This window comes from Acipenser ruthenus, chromosome 3 (genome assembly GCF_902713425.1).
Source record: "Acipenser ruthenus chromosome 3, fAciRut3.2 maternal haplotype, whole genome shotgun sequence".
Lineage (NCBI taxonomy): Eukaryota > Metazoa > Chordata > Actinopteri > Acipenseriformes > Acipenseridae > Acipenser > Acipenser ruthenus.
The window spans coordinates 65,259,301-65,280,476 of NC_081191.1; the positions used below are offsets into that span (position 1 = coordinate 65,259,301).

The window sequence follows — 21,176 nt, forward strand, 5'->3', positions numbered from 1 at the left end:
GGACCTCATCTTAAGCTTTGCACTTACTTTGCAGCACATGCACATGGTATGCTAAAGGGTTAATCCCTATAATTTAATTCAGTTGTTAGGCTCATCTGCATGCTGTTTTCTCTATTATTATTATTATTTATTTCTTAGCAGACACCCTTATCCAGGGCGACTTACAATTGTTACAAGATTTCACATTATACAGATATCACAGTATTTTTTTACATACAATTACCCATTTATACAGTTGGTTTTTTTTTGTTTGTTTGTTTGTTTTTTACTGGAGCAATCTAGGTAAAGTACCTTGCTCAAGGGTACAACAGCAGTGTCCCCCACTGGGGACTGAACCCACAACCCTCCGGTCAAGAGTCCAGAGCCCTAACCACTACTCCACACTGCTCCACATTACGTGAATATGAGCAAGCGTGAGATGTAAATACCAAAATAAATAAATATTGGTAAACGTACTAACTATATACAGACGTGCTCAAATTTGTTGGTACCCCTCCACAAAAAACGAAGAATGCACAATTTTCTCTGAAATAACTTGAAACTGACAAAAGTAATTGGCATCCACCATTGTTTATTCCATATTTAATAGAAATCAGACTTTGCTTTTGATTTTTTATTCAACATAATATTGTAAATAAGAAAACAAATGAAAATGGCATGGACAAAAATGATGGGACCACTAACCTAATATTTTGTTGCACAACCTTTAGAGGCAATCACTGCAATCAAACGTTTTCTGTAGCTCTCAATGAGACTTCTGCACCTGTTAACAGGTAGTTTGGCCCACTCTTCCTGAGCAAACTGCTCCAGCTGTCTCAGGTTTGATGGGTGCCTTATACAGACTGCAAGTTTCAGCTCTTTCCATAGATGTTCGATAGGATTCAGATCAGGACTCATAGAAGGCCACTTCAGAATAGTCCAATGTTTTGTTCTTATCCATTCTTGGGTGCTTTTAGCTGTGTGTTTTGGGTCATTATCCTGTTGGAGACAGAGCGTTCTGACACTGGGCAGTACGTTTCGCTCCAGAATCCCTTGATAGTCTTGAGATTTCATTGTGCCCTGCACAGATTCAAGGCACCCTGTGCCAGGCGCAGCAAAGCAGCCCCAAAACATAACCGAGCCTCCTCCATGTTTCACTGTAGGTATGATGTTCTTTTCTTTGATAGCTTCATTTTTTCGTCTGTGAACATAGAGCTGATGTGACTTGCCAAAAAGCTCCAGTTTTGACTCATCTGTCCAAAGAACATTCTCCCAGAAGGATTGTGGCTTGTCAATATGCATTTTAGCAAATTCCAGTCTGGCTTTTTTATGTTTTTCTTTCAAAAGTGGAGTCCTCCTGGGTCTTCTTCCATGGACCCCACTTTCGCTCAAAAAGTGACGGATGGTGCGATCAGAAACTGACGTACCTTCACCTTGGAGTTCAGCTTGTATCTCTTTGGCAGTTATCCTTGGTTCTTTTTCTACCATTCACACTATCCTTCTGTTCACTCTGGGGTCGATTTTCCTCTTGCGGCCGCGCCCAGGGAGGTTGGCTACAGTTCCATGGACCTTAAACTTCTTAATAATATTTGCAACTGTTGTCACAGGAACATCAAGCTGCTTGGAGATGGTCTTGTAGCCTTTACCTTTACCATGCTTGTCTATTATTTTCTTTCTGATCTCCTCAGACAACTCTCTCCTTTGCTTTCTCTGGCAATGTTCAGTGTGGTGCACACAATGATACCAAACAGCACAGTGACTACTTTTCTCCATTTAAATAGGCTGAATGACTGATTACAAGATTGGAGACATGTGTGATACTAATTAAAGAAACTAATTAGTTTGAAATATCACTATATTCCAATTATTTATTATCTTTTCTAAGGGGTACCAACAAATGTGTCCAGGCCATTTTAGAATATCTTTGTAGAATAAGCAATAATTCATCTCTTTTCACAGCTTCTTTGCTTTATTCTATGACATACCAAAGGCATGCAAGTATACATGATAAAATAGCTTTTAATTTCATCACTTTTCAGGAGGAATGAAGCATTATTTCAATGAGCTGTAAGGGTACCAACAAATTTGAGCATGTCTGTAAAAAGTTCTTAATGACATGTTTTAACACTTGTGTACATTTCTTCCAAGTTATTTCTGTAAAAATAAAAAAAAATAACTAGAATCTTTATCAACCATTCTGCCTTGGCTCCAAACGGTTTGTACAAGTAAACAGTTTTTCATTTTTTTAAAAAAATACAAACTGAAAATGTCTTTATTATCTAATTTCTGTTGGCAAATAGTGAGGGTCAGTGGCATTGTCATGTAACTTCCTTCAATTCTTTATCCCTGGTTATTATATCCAGAACATTCAGCAATCCAAGTACCCTCCCACCAGGAGAGGAAAATCCTGATTTCCTTTGCTGGAGCCAAGGCATTAGACATATCTCTTTGCAGTTTTGTAGGCTTTGGGATAAGGAACGAGGACAGCATAAAAGGAAGCTCAGTAGTGCCGTTGAGAGGGGAATCTTCTCATCTGCCCTGGCATGGCAAATATAAAAGGGCTTGCATAGGTAGGGAGCAACAGGTTTAATCAAGAGTTTGTGTGACATAGGCCAGTAATTCATATTCCAGAAGTGGAGGTGATGGATATTTTTGTAAAGTGGGGAGAGTAAAGCTGGACAGCAGAGGTAAAAACCTTGGCTAAATCCTGATGGGCTGCACCGTGAGTTTGGCCCTTCTGGAGGATGAACTTTGCAGTGTTCCATTTGTTCCACATAGTCAGCCACAAGACACGATCAACACCATGTCAGAGGTAAGGTTTTTAAGTTCAATATATGTTCTTTTGACATGCTACAGGTATCTGGAAATGTTTTGTGACTTGCTGTATAAGCACCAGGGTGAAACACAGGTATCCAGTATATTTTTGTATTGACCACAGTTATTGAAAGGCTTATCCCTTGGCAGGTTTTGCCTGTCTGGCAAAAAAGATATGAGATACTATATTTATTAATATTAGAAGGTTTAATTAAGCAATAATAATAATAATAATAATAATACTAATAATAATAATAATAATAATAATAATAATAATAATAATAATAATAATGCCACTACTACTATTACTGATAAGAATTTCATCACAAATGATTAAAGATTTGAAACCAATAGAGTACAGAGAGCAGCCCTGACATTCTTCCTGAAAATGCTTTTTGATGATTACAGCTAAAAAAAAAGAATAATATTTCAGGAAATTGACTATTTATGTGGCGTGTTTTTGAAATAGAGTTGGTTTTCATTAGCATTCATGTTCAGTTGAAGGTATGTCTGATTGAAAATAAAGAATTGCCATTTATAATTTAGTCTTCATAGATTTACTGTTAACTTACTGATTCTTTACTGATAGGGTTAACCATGAACAGAATAGTTTGAGTGGCTTCAATTTTTTTCTTCTTTTATATTTGTTGCATATGGAATGCAGCTGACTATTAAACATTTAATGGATTTAATGAAATGATGATGCTTATTTTAAAATGTCAAATACTGTACTAGGGTAAAGGAATTACTCGACAGGGCAACAGTTTTTGAAGTCTGATTTGGTTGGTGTAGGACATCCTAAAGATTTGGTGTGTCAGTTATAAGCAATCTTTTAAAACATTTCCAGTGTTGAGTTTTTCATCCCCAAAGCTTTCATGCAATAATACAATTATGAGTAACAGGGAAATGTGATGGGGCCTTCACTGATGTATGAAGCTGCTGGTTGTGTATATTTAAGTGAGCTTTCTTTACATACCATAGCAATGAATAATTTTGTTCTTCCATAAAAATAATTTAAAGCTTTAAGAGTAAAGCCTTGTTTTATTTTATTCAGGGTTTGGATTAATTTTGGGAAGGTGATGTTATATTCATTGGTAGTACCGGTACCACAAGCCTTCAAAAATGTTATATAATGTATTCTGTCAGTAAATGCCATGTGGGCTCCATTTTAACAGCAATGTATAGATCTGCCTTTTTAAGGGCAGCTTTTCTTTGGGAACAGTATTAATTTGTGGAGATTATACATTGGATGGAAATAAACAGTTGCCTATTTGTTTTGATTGCTTGATCCTACAAGCAGAGAAAGGGTTATATTACACGCATGGGACTTTAAACATACAGTAACCCTGTGCCTTTTTTAGGTTGTTTTGCGTCTAGTGTGTCCAAGCCCATATGCGTAGGAAAAGTGTTGTTTCTTTTCATTTCCATTCTGGGAAAAAAAATCAGCTCTCCAGCAATAACATCCTTCATTTTGTTGATTTATGACACAGCTAGCCTGCCCACAGGTTCTATTTTGGATTATTATTTTTTTTGTCAATACATTTCATATGCTTAAGATTAGTGCATAATAATTTCTAATCAAACCAAAATCTTTTAATCCACCTTAAAAGTGATCCTATTGATTTGCCTGAACAAAGTAAACCTTTGGCATGAATCACTTCCCATGAACTCTTTTTACAAAAGCTGTAATTTTATTGTTTATATATTTTTTTTTTCCTCAAGCGGCAAGTTTTGTTGATGTTTCAAAATCGTATTTACACAGAATTCACTAATTAAAAACAGATGTCAGCTTTAGCTTCTTGTCCCATGTAATCCTGAGCCAATCAGGAGAATCTGTTTTAAATATATTTTCTGTCAAGATAATTTTTTACAGTTAAACAATAGTCCAGCGAATATAATCCTTTCTGGTCCAGAAAGTTAAACATTTTCTAGAAGGGACTGTGGTTTTCTTGTTTTGTTCGACAGAGCACTATTCACAAACGTTTTAGTTATTAGATATTCATGAAACTGTTCCTACACTGTTGTTGGCATTGTGACTCATTTCTTTATTAGCAACAGAAAGGTTTCATGAATATCAAACTTTATGTAGTTCATTACAACAGACTTAAATTGAATTGAAATTGTTTCAGGGTATTCATTTTTCAATGAAGTTTAGGTCTGACAGTAGATCCCCTGAAACCATGTGTAAATTAGTACTTGTTAACACAATGTATAGAATAACATTCATGTTTTATTTTTGCAATCAAACTGCACTTTTAAGTTAAACTTTTAGTAATGTGGAAAAATGAATAATGAAAAGCATTCTGAAGCATTATAATTTAAACATTTTAATACCTGCTCTTTTTGAAAGGCTAATAGGGGGTTTCCTCCATGTATTTATGATAACAATACAAACATACTAAATCGTGAAATGCACTTTTACTTTTGAGTTCGGGGGCCAATAACATTAATTGAATTTAGTAGTAATTTATGGTTTATAGTAATGCAAACTATGTTAGGTTTACAAGACTCTTCAGATGTCTTTTTTTTCAATCCATTGTTTACCAACACATTCATACAGCACACAAACATTTTTTTCACTGAGAATGTACTTGAACAAAATAAGACCCCAAGTGTTAATTCATAGGTTGTCAAAAAACTGTCATTAGGAGTTGTTAAGTGGTGGCATGTCATGAAAAAGAGGGAAACTCAAAACCAGAACTTCCTACTAAGACAATTGCTTAATTTCCTAAAGATTACAAAGGTTATTTGTGGCATATATTGGGATAACCTTAATTATTATATGTAACAGGGTTAAGCTTTCTTTGCACTTTATTTTTTTTATTTAGAATTTATAGATGTGTCGTTTTTTTATTGCACTTTGATTATTTTATATTGATGTGTTTTTTTAAAGCATGTGTGAATGTGTGTAAGGAAATCATGTTGTAATTGATTAATTAGTCCAATTGTTTGTAGCTGAATACTTTATAAAGCCTCACTGAGACAGAGCTGGGAGGACGTTCAGGATAACAAGCAGTTTGTGAGAGCATGGATGCTGGGCTGGAAAGTAGGAGCGGTGGTAGGGGTTTTTGAAAAACTGCTACTCTGTGTGTGAAGTTTATGAACTTTAGCGTGGTCTTTCCCAATAAAAGAACCTGTGCTGTAATGATAAAACGATACTTTTTAATACTTTTACAAAAAGGTTAGCAGAAAATACATTCACTTCTTTAGATTCTTTTAAAAATAATATGAGCAAAATAATACGAGAACTACTGTATATATGATCAAGTTAGGAAGTTTTCTTTTATTTCTTTTAAAAAAAAATCCAGGATAAAGATTAATTCAGTTTGGTGCCAGCTGGCATTGCTATAAAAAAATAATACTTAAAGTAATTAATAGCTGAAGCAAAAAAGGGGAAATTGTTCTTTTTAATGAGTTATATTGGAGGGAATTATTAGATTTTAACATTGTTTTGTAAGCCTGAAACTAAAGCACCCCCACCCCAAACTTTTTAAAGACGTGAGCTGTTCAGGCAAGCCAACACAGCCATCAGTGTGTTAATTTGCATGAGGCAGCTTGTAAGTCTTTTGATTAAATGGTTCATTTCTATTGTAGAATGGTACATGGCATTGTGTAAGATAGTAACAAAGGCAAATGGATGAAGTCTCAATAACTATTCAATCAGAGCTATACAAGCAAAAGCATGTTCAGTAATTGAAAGGGAGAATGTCTTTTCAGGTATAACAGCTGAGGTCACATTCTTGTGAACCCCAAGTGGAACCTGCTAACTATGAAGGATGTGCTTTCCATTAGGAGAAAGCTGAAGAGACAAAACACTGCCATTGGCAAGGAAGGGTTTAGAAATCAATTATCATTGAAATGTTATTTTGAAAGTTCCATTCATAGTGTATGTTGCTCCATTTTTCTGTTGGAGAAAGGCAGTGAAGTTGCAGGCACTCCAGAAAGGGGAAAAAGATTGGCAATACCTTTTAAAGAAGAATTGCATTGCAATGCGTTTCTTTTATCTCTGTGGCTGTTTAGTGGTAAGCTCATTGGAAGTATTCCATTCCGATTGCATTAAAGGGTTAAACAGTAATTCTAAAGTACACTGTCTGGAGCATGGAGGTTAAATTTAGTTATTTTCATGGGAACCAGACTCCCCATTGCAGGCTGGAAAGTAAATGTGCATAACCTGTAGCCTATATTCAAAATACTGCCGAGTGTCAACGGCAACAGGTTAGAAGGAAAGAAGCAGTCAGACACACTGGCTCTGCTTAGCTTCTCTAGTTCTGACCCCCAGCATGATGAAGTCTACTTCTCATCTCATTTCCATCAGACAGTCCTGCTTCCTGGCTGTTTCTAAGCCGCTGCCTGTCACATGCAGAGTTCAGCTCGAATGGAATAAAATAAAAATAATAAAAAAATAACCTGTTTTATATCTTCTTGGATTCATTTCAGCATTTTTGTAATAAAAATAAAAATAAGATGCCAGTAAAAACTTTTTCATTTCTTATCTCAGGGTGCACACATATATCTTAATTTGGTTGCAGCTTAAAAACATAAACTTTAACCTTGCATTCTTAAAAAAAAATTTTAAAAATGAAAAAAAAAAGTTTAATTTTTCCCTTCTGCGAAAACAGTTTTTTGGACTTTTTTTTTTTTTTTTGGGTCAAATCGTCATCTTGGGGACTGGGATATGTAGAGCTTTTTTGTGGGGTTGTTGTTGTTTCTGTGTGTTGATGAGATTGTACTTCTCACATGGGCTTCTTTTTCACAATGGACCACTTGCAGAAGTAACTGCATAGCTGTAGAAAACCTCCAGCATCTTTTCAAAACCTCTAGTAACTGATAAGGAATGATTTCAAAACTCCTAAAAACAAAAAATAGGCTGAAAGGGTTTGTATCCAAAAAAACCCAATAATAATCAGAAGAATTTGATATATAGCAAGACAAAGTTTAACATTACAAGCTAGTTGTTTTTGGTTCAGAGGCCAGAGTTTGGAAGTCCTCCTGTAGAAACAACTTCCTGTAAGCTGAGCTTTCCCACTGTGACCTTAAGGTTGAAACTATCTTGACAGCAATAGCATGACCCTTGGTTCTGTGGAAGGGTCTTTAAAGTACAGGGCTGTCAATGTGCTGTTGTGTGACCCGGCCCTGTCTTCCGGGCCATCTTGCCACATCTGCTGCATAGTTCACTTAATTCTTTAAACTGATTGTTGCAGGAATTCCAGACTAGTCAAACACCTAACCACAATGACCCTTTCCAACCTTCCTAGTAACTAAATGGCTCATCATGTGACAACATTACTTTTTTAGCTTCATTTTTAATCTACTACAGTTTATTCATTACTGTCTATTGTTTAGGCTTGCTTTCCTAGGTGTTTTGTTTGTTTTATTTACATCTGGGGAACAATCCCTGTTGACCATGAACTTCTGGAGAGAGAAGGGGGCACTGTACAGAGGCTGCTCACTTATGTAATGCTGCTTATCCAGCCTGTTTCCTGGGCTCAGCAAACTCCAAGTACTTTGACTTTGCTGAGCCCTAATCCTTCCAGGGACAACTGTCATACTGATTGTGAAATCTATCTAAAATTTCAGGAAAAGTACAAACAATTACCGGTATGCAAGATTTCCCTGGACTGTTGTCGTATAGGAAGATTATGAAAATGTAATATTTAACAGTGTATTTGAGTATGTATTGGTGTCTGTGAAAATATGTAAAACTCTATCTTGATAACATTTGGTCTTGTTTCTGGAAATGTGTCTTTATTTCTACAAAGAAGTTGTATCCCGAGTACCACAATACATGGCTACTGTCACACAGCTTATCAAAGTTCCCAAACTTCTCAAAGACTTTCCCAAGGGATTTCTCACTGAGAGGATCCTTTGTTTTTGTCCTTTTTACTTAACAGTCTCTGTTTTCAGCAACCATAAAATCACAATCCCTAAAAAATCAGTGTAATTAGGAACCTATGAGAACCTAAAATAAAAATGGAAATAAGTGAGAACACACACGCACCGTTTTAATGCCAAACCAATGAAAAAACCCTCAAAGGATTCAAGTATTTCTTCGCTGTGCACTGTGAACTGTTCTATAAGATAATGACTGCAAAGTTGAACTAAGAAAAGTTGAGGGCAGTACAAAGGCTACAACTAATAAGGATAAGAAATTAGATTTTAAAACCTACTAAAATCTACTACTTTATGATTACAAAAACAAAGCCCTGTGTAGTATAGTGCCTAATAATATAATTTGCTGACACTTTTCATGCAGCTAATGCAGAATGTTTTGCTTTTTGCTACCCTGCAGTGTTTTAGATACATCCACAAGAGGGTAGACTGGATGTATTTTAAACACTAATGAAAATACTGTACCTTTCAAGGTCCACTCCCACCCAAGTTTAAAACAAACAACCCTCTTTCTTCATACTATTATGTAATTTGGTTTAACTTTACTTAAGAGTAGTTATGGAAATTGAAAAAAAAATGTAGGGGCTTTATTTAATGGTATATAATGAAAAGGAGAATACAATTACATATTTACTGCTAATGCCAAATGCAAAACCCAGCAATCAAATTGTTTGGTAATGCCAAGTGAGTCAGATTTGAAAAAAATATGCAATGTCATAATTGAAGTCAATTATGTGAGTTTTTTTATATATAACAATTTTAACCCTTTCTCAACAGAAGCACGTTGGGGGAAATGCTCAAACTCTTGGCTCTTGTTTAATAGGAAGTCCAACATTTTCTTTAACATTTTGGGACATTTATTATCTAGCAGTTTGGTATATTTGAATGTCAATGTGGCTTGCCTTTCTTGACCCAATTTGGAATGGTCTAGTAGCATCCCATAATATTCTTAAAATAACCTGTTACCTGTTGGAACTTCGTTTTGCTGCAGAGCTTTTGCAGTGCGTAACACTGAATTGTCAAACCAGTTCTTGTGTTTTTGGACCTGTCCCTCTGTATTCTCATTTGTTTTCTTTTGAAACCTCTGGTAAGACAAAAAAGTAGTTGTTTGCAGTAATAATTACACTTGTTTTGAAGTAATTCAAAGAATTTTGTATTGCTTTTATCTACCTCGACTAATGAGTGAAATCTTAATTACTGCTATTGGTTGGCTTGTAATTTGGAAAAGGGCAATTGATAAACTACCTATTCACCCGGGTTTAATGGTACCATTACATGGTTATAAATAGAAGCATGGGACATGTCTTTTAACAACTCAGTCCAGGAATGTGGTTCTCAAATAATGAAACCACTAAAACCCTTGACCAGAACATGGAGAGGTCCTCTTGGAAAGCTCTGTCGCTGTCAACTTTGATCTATTGATTCAATAAAGAAGCTAAACTCATTCATTTCAGTTACGCAGCATTACAATGAAAGATATGTAAAAAAAAATAAAAAAAATAAAAAACATTCTTAAAAATATTTTTGACAATCCAAAGGTTGTAATACACATTCCAGTCGAATTCTGTTTGTTAATTTTCAAATTGTTGTAGTTGAGCGCTGCCAGCGCCTTATTAAACTGTTTCTACTTTTCTCTCATTCCCTGTGATGCTGACCAGTATTCTTCTGCTTGACTTTATTCAGCCTAGGATGAAGTGTTTATATCAGAGCTGAAATTCACAGAAATCAGCACACAGTACAGTAACATTAACAACACAATGGTTGGGAATGGAATAATACCAAAACTGCTTAATCAGTGAGCCAACTGTCTATATTGGTACAGTATCTTCTGTGCGTTCAATTGCATCAGGCATAGGGGTAGATGTACTAAGATGGGCCAGTCGCAGCGCACACATACCGCAATATGCATTTTCGTTGTGACAATTCGCAAAGTATATATAATGAAAAGAGCAGCAATATATTAATTTAAATATCTGTTGCGTCTTCTTAGCGAGCTCTTTAACATTATACACTACGAGAGTCCTGCGACATTGTTCATATAAATAGTGGGAGTTGAGTTGTGGTTTGCTGAAGCAGAAGGTGCACATAGGATAACGTCTATACAAGGGTGTAAGAATCAAAATAAGATTGTTTGTTAAAGGGTTGTCACAAAGACGGCCGGAGTGGGTGGCGTCAGACCAGAAACAGGAACACAAACGACAGAGAGATGGGGTTTTGGTGAGGCTGAACGCGTGATCGCGTTCAGCATTTAATAAACAGAACAGAAAATAAAAGGTTGGAACAACAAAACACAGGACACGGCACTACACGCCAAAATAAAAAGACAAACAAAACGGACTACACAGTAAACAGACAGTGCACTGACAGACAAACGAAACACGGTGAGTGAGACAGTTATTCACTTTTATATTTACGTTCTTTCTTATTATTTAATTTCTCCTTCTCCACACTCGTTCTCCACTCACCGAACACCTAACCACAAGTGACTAAAACGTGCATCTATATATACTGTTGTGCTGGGATTCAATTACTAATTAATTACTCACTTGAATCCCAGCACGTGAATTCATTACGTGCAACCCCGTGCCACACATTATACACATTTTATCTGCACGTGAAGTGATGTGCCATCCTCGTGCCTAACTATAATTATACACTTTAAACACACGTGAAACACAGACCCGTTTATATACCGTGTACCAATCTATACACCAACATTAACATACGCACCCATACATACACAGAACACACAAATGCACACAGGGGCGGGGCACTTTGCCACATATACCCCCCCTTGTGCGCAGCACACATGGCCTCAACGGCCACCTCCCCCCTTAAATACCCAGCAGTCCAGGCCAAAGTCTCGGGCTGGGAAGGGAGGCTTCAGTGGGCCCATGGCTGGAAATGCTGTCAGCTCCCCTGCCGGTAGTGGCACGGCTGACAGCATGCTGGTCCTGTCCTGCAGCGAAACTGCTGCTGGGGAAAGTGGTCTCCTGACCTCTCCCCCTGTCTTTGTAGCCGGTAGCTCCCATTGGTGGGGCTCCGACCACAGTACTGCCGGCAGCGAAGAAGCTGCAGTGGGAGCAGGTCTCCGGACCTCCCCCACGATCTCCGGCAGCGAAACTGCTGCAGTGGGAGCAGGTCTCCAGACCTCCCCCACGATCTCCGGCAGCGAAACTGCTGCAGTGGGAGCAGGTCTCCTGACCTCCCCCACGATCTCCGGCAGCGAAACTGCTGCTGGGGTTGGTGGTCTCCAGACCTCCTCCCCCTTCTTCGTGGCCGGCAGCTCCCCTTTCTGGGGCTCCGGCCACCGTACTCCCTGCGGAGGTACGGGCAGCAGAGGCAGCTCCTGCTCCTCTGCTCCGGGCGGTGGCGGAGGCAGAGGCAGCTCCAGCTCCTCTGCTCCTGGTGGTGGTGGAGGCAGAGGTAGCTCCAGCCCCTCTGCTCCTGGCGGTGGTGGAGGCAGAGGCAGCTCCAGCCCCTCTGCTCCTGGCGGTGGTGGAGGCAGAGGCAGCTCCAGCTCCTCTGCTCCTGGCGGTGGTGGAGGCAGAGGCAGCTCCAGCTCCTCTGCGCCTGGCGGTGGTGGAACCAGCAGGTATTCACCCTCTGCTGGTGGAGGTGGGAGGGGCCAGCAGTCCTCCCACTGCAGTGAAGGTGGAACCAGCAGGTATTCACCCTCTGCTGGTGGAGGTGGTGGAGGTAGAGGCGATGGGGCCGATGCTGGCCACTCAGAGGGAGGCTGTGGCGGTGCTGGCTCCCTCTGCTGTGGCGGCTGGGCATGTGCGCGCCGTGCTGCCTTCAACAGCATAGCTAGAGGCTGCTGGGGGACACCAGCATCCTGCCCTTCTCCCCCCAAAAAATTTTCAGGGGGTTGAGCCTGTAACTCCTCCCCTTCTGGCTCTTGGGACGGCACCAGCAGGTATTCACCCTCTGCTGGTGGAGGTGGGACTAGCAGGCATTCTCCCTCTGCTGGCAGCTTGGGTCCTACGGCTGTGGAAGCCCTGACTTCCCTCTTTTTGGGCTGTGGACGCACCGACTCCTCCCTTTTGGGCTGTGGACGCACCGACTCCTCCCTTTTGGGCTGTGGACGCACCGACTCCTCCCTTTTGGGCTGTGGACGCACCGACTCCTCCCTTTTGGGCTGTGGACGCTCGGGCTCCTCCCACTCAGGCGTAGGACGCTCGGGCTCCTCCCACTCAGGCGTAGGACGTTCGGGCTCCTCCCACTCAGGCGTAGGACGTTCGGGCTCCTCCCACTCAGGCGTAGGACGTTCGGGCTCCTCCCACTCAGGCGTAGGACGTTCGGGCTCCTCCCACTTGGGCTGTGGACGCTCAGGCTCCTCCCATTTGGGCTGTGGACGCTCAGGCTCCTCCCGCTCGGGCTGTGGATGCTCAGGCTCCTCCCGCTTGGGCTGTGGACACTCAGGCTCCTCCCCATAACTGCGGAAGGGACAGTGGGCGAACAGGTTATCCTGGTCGCAGAGGAGGCACCCCGGCGATGGCTTGTTACATCGCCGTGGATGCCTGGCCCTTAGGCGGCACTCCTCCTCCCCGTCCTTCACCTCTTTATCTGTCTCTGCCTCCCGCTTGGGCTGTGGAGGCAAAACCAGCAGGCATTCACCCTCTGCTGGTGGAGATGGGGACAGCAGGTACTCCTCTGCTGGTGGTCCTGCTACCTGGGCTGCTGTTCCGTTTATGGTTGCCTCCAGGTAGCTGAGGACCAACCCCACACCTTCCTCCCAGGTGCTTACGGTCTGTTCCCTCGCATATGCCTCCCATCGCTCCCTATCCATAAATTGCAGGAACTGGACGACTACTGGGATAGACTGGGCCTCCAGCCCAGCATTTTCCAGCATCCAGTCCCGCACTTTGATGGCGTCTTCTGCCATTTTTTTTTTTTTTCTTTTTTTCTTTTTTTAAATCCAAACTGCGGTTCCTGCTCTGGCCTGAGTCCTGGAGGCGCTGTCGATCCCACGCAGGACACCACGTGTCACAAAGACGGCCGGAGTGGGTGGCGTCAGACCAGAAACAGGAACACAAACGACAGAGAGATGGGGTTTTGGTGAGGCTGAACGCGTGATCGCGTTCAGCATTTAATAAACAGAACAGAAAATAAAAGGTTGGAACAACAAAACACAGGACACGGCACTACACGCCAAAATAAAAAGACAAACAAAACGGACTACACAGTAAACAGACAGTGCACAGACAGACAAACGAAACACGGTGAGTGAGACAGTTATTCACTTTTATATTTACGTTCTTTCTTATTATTTAATTTCTCCTTCTCCACACTCGTTCTCCACTCACCGAACACCTAACCACAAGTGACTAAAACGTGCATCTATATATACTGTTGTGCTGGGATTCAATTACTAATTAATTACTCACTTGAATCCCAGCACGTGAATTCATTACGTGCAACCCCGTGCCACACATTATACACATTTTATCTGCACGTGAAGTGATGTGCCATCCTCGTGCCTAACTATAATTATACACTTTAAACACACGTGAAACACAGACCCGTTTATATACCGTGTACCAATCTATACACCAACATTAACATACGCACCCATACATACACAGAACACACAAATGCACACAGGGGCGGGGCACTTTGCCACAAGGGTACATAAGGACCTTTTTATTTTATTGTGTTACATGTTCCCATGTGTTGCTACAACTGTTTACATAAGGTGTGTGTATTATTTATTTATTTATTTATTTACATTTTGACCACTTTTTTAAACTTTTAAATTGCATTCCCTGCCTCAAGAAGATGGCTTCCCATGTACTTGCATGGACCTCTCAGTACTACATTTCCCATCGTCCTCCTGCTCACTGGTAAATCCATCTCAGTTACATATGTGAGCAGGAGGATGATGGGAAATGTAGTTCTGAGAGGTCCATGTGGGTACATGTGAAGCCACCTTGAGGCAGGGAATGCAATTTAAAAGTTTAAAAAAGTGGTTAAAATGTAAAAAAAAATAGGTACACAACCTTAGTTTGTAGATTGAAGTCCCAGAGACCAATTGGTCGCTCACTCAACAATAGGACAGGATTTACTGTAGTCTTTAGTTAAAACATGTTTTTACTAAAAAGAGCAAACCAAAAAAGAATGATATAACTATGTGTTTCAGCACAACAGGTCTTCATCAGATTCACAATGATTTCAATTACAGCGGTAGTTACTTATATACACACACCAATTCAATTAGATAATTCAATTATAATCAAGTCATTTAGCAATTTACAGACATCTCTAAATTGTACAATTTCCATTAGTTCTCAACAATTGAGACTTTCATCTGTAATCACTTATACATACATGAATAATTAAAACGTTTAACTACAAAATTAAGTTATTTAGCACTTTACAAAATTACCCACATTGTATCATTTTCATACTAAGATCAACATTTAGGTTAATCTTCTAATAATGCAAAACTGTGATACAAAGTTCTGCTTCAGCAGATAGAGAGGGTACAATCAACTTAGAAACTGAAAAATGTAATTAAACAATTGTTAAGAAGATAATCATTTGGGATTTTTACACTAAAAACTATGGAACCTTACAGACTAATGACACATTGGATTTGAGCCAATATCTCTGAATTAAAATTATGGTTTAAAGAATTGTACTTTTTTTCAGTTTCTAAGTTGATTGTACCACCCTGGAGTGTCTTATTGTGCTTATAAAATGGGTTACTAGTTTGTAGAAATAAAGATATAGATACATTTTTATTCAAAAATTAATATAGGTTTATTTTTTCCTAAATGTATTACTACACAAGGAAAAATAGTTCCAATAAATTTAATAGTTCCAATGAATTTAATAGATAAACAAATTATTTTCAATAATAAATTAAATACATGATCAGAATATTTTCAGTATTTGTCTCAGTATTTTCTAAATTAAATGGCTGGTTACACAGTTGGACAGATTGTGCAGTAGGTGGTATTATAATTTCAGCAGTACTGAGAGAGGTGTCTTGTAGTACTCACAGTTTCATTTTTTTTCCTGACTTTTTTTTTAATTATTACTGTCTGGTTCCATTACCGAACTGTTGCGGTCTAAATCCTCCAGCACTGTATGGACATTGGAGTCACCAAAGAAGTTAAAATTTACCTGGAGGAAGTCTGACATTGTATTATTATTTTGTTTTTATTGGGGGAAAAAATGGCGGCCAGTTCAAAATTAATTTTTTAAACGTTCTTAAACGCTCGGCGCAATAATGCAATCGTTTGCAACTGGTTTGCGTCTATTGCGACAGGCACAACACTTTAGTACATCTACCCCATAGTCTTAAACTAATCCATGACTCCGTCAAACAATTGTGATTAAAACATCACTTTATACTCGTGGGATATGCTAAACATGGCTGTGAAACCGGATCTGCAAATAACTACTAGTATGGCTTTTTAAGACTTTTTAAACAACATTTTTGGATTACATTTTAAACTTGGTAATACTTGGTAGTATGTACTATTTGTCACTGATCTGAAAAACACAGCACAGAATGTCCCTTTTGACAAAATGAGTCCTGCTGTTTTCATTAATTACCATGCACTTTCATTTTGTATCACTTTGATCTGTCTGTACTGAGACAATGATGGATGGGCTTTAACTATTAAAAGGCGTGAGGGGTTTCAGTGGGTTCCATGAACTTTTGGAATAGCCCCTCAAGCCTGGATGGGCTCCCTGCTGCTGGGTTGTTTGGGTGGTGCTGAGCGTGGTTAACATTCAGTATGTAGAGCTGCAAATTAGAGGTGGGGAACTCATCACTATTCTAGACCCATCTCTTACAGCATTTAAACTTTTGGCTCTTAATGTAACTAAGTTTACCTTTGCTTTCTTTTAAGGTTTACTTCAGAAATATTTGTGGGTGTTTTGAAGTTACAATTAAACAAGATTTGAAAAATGATCCCACTGTAACATGTTTTAACCCCACAGTAAATTTTACTTATTTATAAAGTATTATCAATGTTATGGGCACAATTTTTTTAAATTTTATTTGCCGAGGTATTTATGAATATTGCAGAGATCTCGGTTAACGCAGGCAGGCGCATCACAAAGGAGCCGGCTCTTTTGTACAGCAGTATCAGCGCTAAGCTTTGGTGGGAGAGGTCCTGGGTTCGTGCCCACCCTCCGCATGTGTGTGGATTGCCTTGCCCTGTGTGATGCGCCTGCCTGCGTTAATCGAGATCGCAACAATATGATTTTCATTCAAAATAATAAAAAAAAACTATTGAAAATCTAAGTTTAAAATACGCCTAAATCTAATTATTACTCATTCCAATGTGATCATTCTAAACAAGAGCCAATAAAAATGTGAGAATGTGTAATACATCTACTAATCAAAAGTTTTACATTTGTGAGTTCAAAATAATGTGAAAAAACAACCTAAAGCTAAATAATAATAATAATAATAATAATAATAATAATAATAATATAAACTGTTCATAGCAGACAATATCTATTACTAGTATGTCTTTAATATTATTATTATTATTATTATTATTATTATTATTATTATTATTATTATTTTAACTGGTGCTTAGTAGGTTTATTAGTAAAATGCATATGGAGGATGGAGGTTTATCAGTTTATAAGATTGCTGATATTCTAGTAGGCTACACACGGTACACATTAAGGTATAAATACTGTACTTTTGTTTAGTTTGCTACACATAAATATCCATGCTTTATTAAATAAGAGCTTGTCTTCTAACCTTTTTGATTTTCTTTTAACAATTGACTGGCCTATAAAACGTAACCAGCTGATTAGTTTACTGTTATATGATTGGTCCAAATTAGAATGTGTAATAGAAAGGTTACCTCATAACACAAACAGGGTTAGGGTCAATTCCCTTTTTCAATTCAAATTCCTTTTTAAATTCCAATTCCCATTCCCTTTTAATCAGTTCCAATTCTGAACTGGAATTGGAAATGGAATTGGAATTGAAAAAAGGAATTGATCCCAACCATGAACACAAATAAAGGAAGTATTTCATTTATGTCCAGTGGTTAAAGAAAAGGTTTTGTAACCAGAAGGTCCCCAGTTCAAATCCCACTTCAGCCACTGACTCACTGTGTAACCTTGAGCAAGTCACTTAACCTCCTTGTGCTCTGTCTTTTGGGTGAAACATTGTATGTGACTCTGCGGCTGATGCATAGTTCACAAGTTCATAAACAAATAATAATATTGTAAAAAGTACAAAGATTACGAATAACTAAACATGCAATATAAGTGTAATGGTACGACATTGTTTAGTTTAAGGATCTAAAGATTTGGTGGTGAGTTGTTTAAGTAGATTAAATGAACATCAGAAAACTGTCCTTTTGATATACAGTAGTGAAAGATATGTCTTGAAACCATGTCAGAAGTATGTTATTGGTACTTTGAAAATATTTCTGTGACATCACCCTTTGATCTTTTAATTGATTTAATACTACAAATCTTCAAACTGTAAGTGGCTGTTTGGCTTTGAAGAGAAGGGGAGTGCCGGGCAGATATCTTGTTTATTAACGAATCCACAGACATACATCTGAACTGTTTGAAGCGCAGCAAAAACCAAATCCTATTACCAAATTGAATCTCATTATCGAACAAGTATCAATTAGGAAGAAATGTTTTAAGTGGCATAAACAACTCAAAGTGTTGTCACTTATTGTTGTTTATCCATTACTTAATATTTTGCACTTTCAAATTGGCATTTTAAGGCTGTGCTATTGTTCTGTGTTTGCAGATGATTACATTTGTGTAGAGATTAAAAATGAATAATATTCCTGATCTGTGAGGTCAGGTATGTATAATGTTTATATAACTTTTCATTTATCTTCTGTAATGTTGATCAACATAAACCTGGTAAACAAAACTATAGGAAAACAGGGCAATGAATACAATATACATCATGCTGTCATCACAAGACAATCAATAGCAGCTGTAATTCATGTACAAGGCAAGGTTAAGCAAATATGAGTTTTTTTCAAACTAGACATGTTTAATATATGTAAATGGTGTAGCGTTCCATACGGTTTTAATGATGTATTTATTTACATATTTGAGAGTGCTATAAATTGACAATATGAGTTCTATAGTATAGGTGTTTCCTTTAACCATTTGGATAAAAAGTAAATCACCTTTTTTATTTGCTAATATATTTTTGTAAGCATCCTATACTGTAGAATGTCAATTTAATAAACTCTTTGTGGAGAGTGAAGAAGACTTCAAGGACTGTGTTTGCAGCTCGAGTTACCTTAAGGGAATGTACGGAATAGAAAGGTATAGCATAGCATAGTTGAGGGATACTGCAGCATTAATATTTTAAATAAAAGTGTGCAGTACATGCTTTGACCAAGAACTACAGGGAGTTACAGTATTGCTAAACTAGTATTCCTTTAGTTTGCTTCTTTATACCAGCTGACATTGTACAGTTAAAAACAAAATAAAAAAAAATAAAAAACACACACACATAACCTAACCATCTGGGTGTTGATGCTGTCATTAAAAATGCACACTACAGAGTCTTTTACCTCATAGAAATGAGCAAGACTGTCCCAACAGTGCTCTGTGTTGAATTAATACTGTATGCTTGAGCTGGCATCATTGTGTCATTGATGGGATTTTTGACAAAGTTTATACAGTGATTGTTGAAATTTAGACATCAAGACTAGTTTCAGACTTTTTGCAATTGTTGTGTAGCCAACATACATAGACTGGAAGCTACAGCAGCCATACTAGGGTGTGTGACAAGCTATAACAAGGTAGGTACACCAGTAAAATACAGTACATATCGTCCAAGGATAGAAATAAAACATTAAGTCACACATTTCTAAAGGTTTGGGGCCCTACACTTTAAAAACACTTGTTTTCTGAGTCAATGTTTTTATTAATTATGTTCCACTTAAATTCCATATTAATGAAAAGGTACTAGATTGTCAGACCTGCCAACCTTCTTAAAAAACAAACAAACTATGAGTTAAAGTATTGGCTATGTGGCCCATAGCTTTATCAGCTGACCAAGTTATTGCTGAAAATGACATATTTGCATGTCTGCATATGGGATGAAGTCAACAATTTTCTTTACATGATTTACTGATCCATGACTTTGTAATCTTTGTATTTGGATTATAATGATCAAATAGGGTATGTTTATTTACTGTTGGCCTACTATAGGTACTATAGGTCTCAGTCACAAAGTAGGGATCTTGTTGACAGAAATCAGTGGAATAGTTATAAAAACTGCAGAGATGGGTCAAGGTTATATCAGTGACATTCCCAAGCCGAAGCTCTGTAGATTCCAAAAGCATTCATTACGGTTATGTTTATTACTTTTACTTTATGACAGGTTGACTAGATAAGCAAATTAGCTTGACATACTATTTAAATATTTTAAGCGCTTCTAATACATACTCAGCTGAATCCTTTGCAAAATTAATCTGATTCTAAAATGAATACACAAATGAGGAATACCTCACAAAAGCTGCATCAATGTGTGTGGCTTAAAACAGAGTTCTTATTTAGTGTCTTTTTTTTACTTTAAGCAAATGGATACAGTCCTTTTTAAATGGGGATATGCAGTATGTAGCAAGAGAAAGGAACAATTTAGAGTACATGTAAGGCCTTGAATTGTAAACATCCAGGAAAAGCATTTGTTACATCATGAAAAAATAATCGTTCAACACATTGTTGGAAACTCGTATAGAGTGCCTGTATTCAGTCATCGTGGGCAATTAAGCTTAGTACTCTGTTAAAAAAAAAAACATGCTGTGCTTTAGACAAATGAGATTCACAAGCTCACTATTAAACAAGAAAAAATGGAAACAAAACAGACTCTTCCTGGTTTAGTGGTTTCCAGGCACTGGGCCTTCCATAGTGTTAGTCATAGAGTAACTGACACTTGCATGTGTAACTACGAATGCTGCCCTGTCAGTTTTATTAGAATCACCAAGCGGAGACTTTCCAATACATATGCTCCCAATGGCTTAGTTCTGGGTTTTTCAACCCTGGGGGTACTTCTAAGGGTCATAAGGGGGTACGCAGGACGACTCAGTAATGCAAATAAAAATGAAAGTTAAAAAAAAAAGATCTTGAATTTATCTTTTTTTACGGCATTATATATTATGTCTAAACCACTGTGCATACATATTTCACGTTTGTTTAGCAGCTCAAAGTGAACCGCAGTTGAAAAAATAAATAAAAACACAGAACTAAATGGTAACATGATAAACATTTACAGTGCAGGCTATTTTGTATTATTAATAATAACTTTGCTGAATAGAAAGCGAATATAGTGTTTCCAAAGAGATCTTTTAATTCTATGCATCCGAAGAAATGCAATTAAAAGTTTTAAGAATTAAGCCTACTGTTTGGTATTCTGTCCTAAACCAGCAGTTTGTCAGTCCCAAACTCTTGTGACGTAAATTATATAATAAATAAACAGGAAAAAAAGAAATGAGAATATTCTGCCTTTTATTGCAGCTGTGGTA

The 21,176-nt window shown here is 38.0% G+C and overlaps 1 protein-coding gene across 5 annotated transcripts in view; it reads left to right on the forward strand.

Annotated features, from left to right (window-relative positions):
• The window catches only part of LOC117394454 (tensin-3-like), a 178,186-nt gene that overhangs the window by 17,145 nt on the left and 139,865 nt on the right, over positions 1–21,176 (forward strand). For 3 of the 5 annotated variants that reach the window (XM_059014954.1, XM_033992765.3, XM_059014966.1), the window contains exon 1: positions 2,436–2,791. The exons of 1 other annotated variant lie outside the window; for it this stretch is intronic. In XM_059014954.1, coding sequence (XP_058870937.1) covers positions 2,690–2,791 — 102 coding nt within the window. In that variant the 5' untranslated portion in view covers positions 2,436–2,689. Of the gene's footprint in view, positions 1–2,434; positions 2,792–21,176 lie in introns of those variants that run through there. One more of the 5 variants, XM_059014993.1, reaches the window with a different exon arrangement.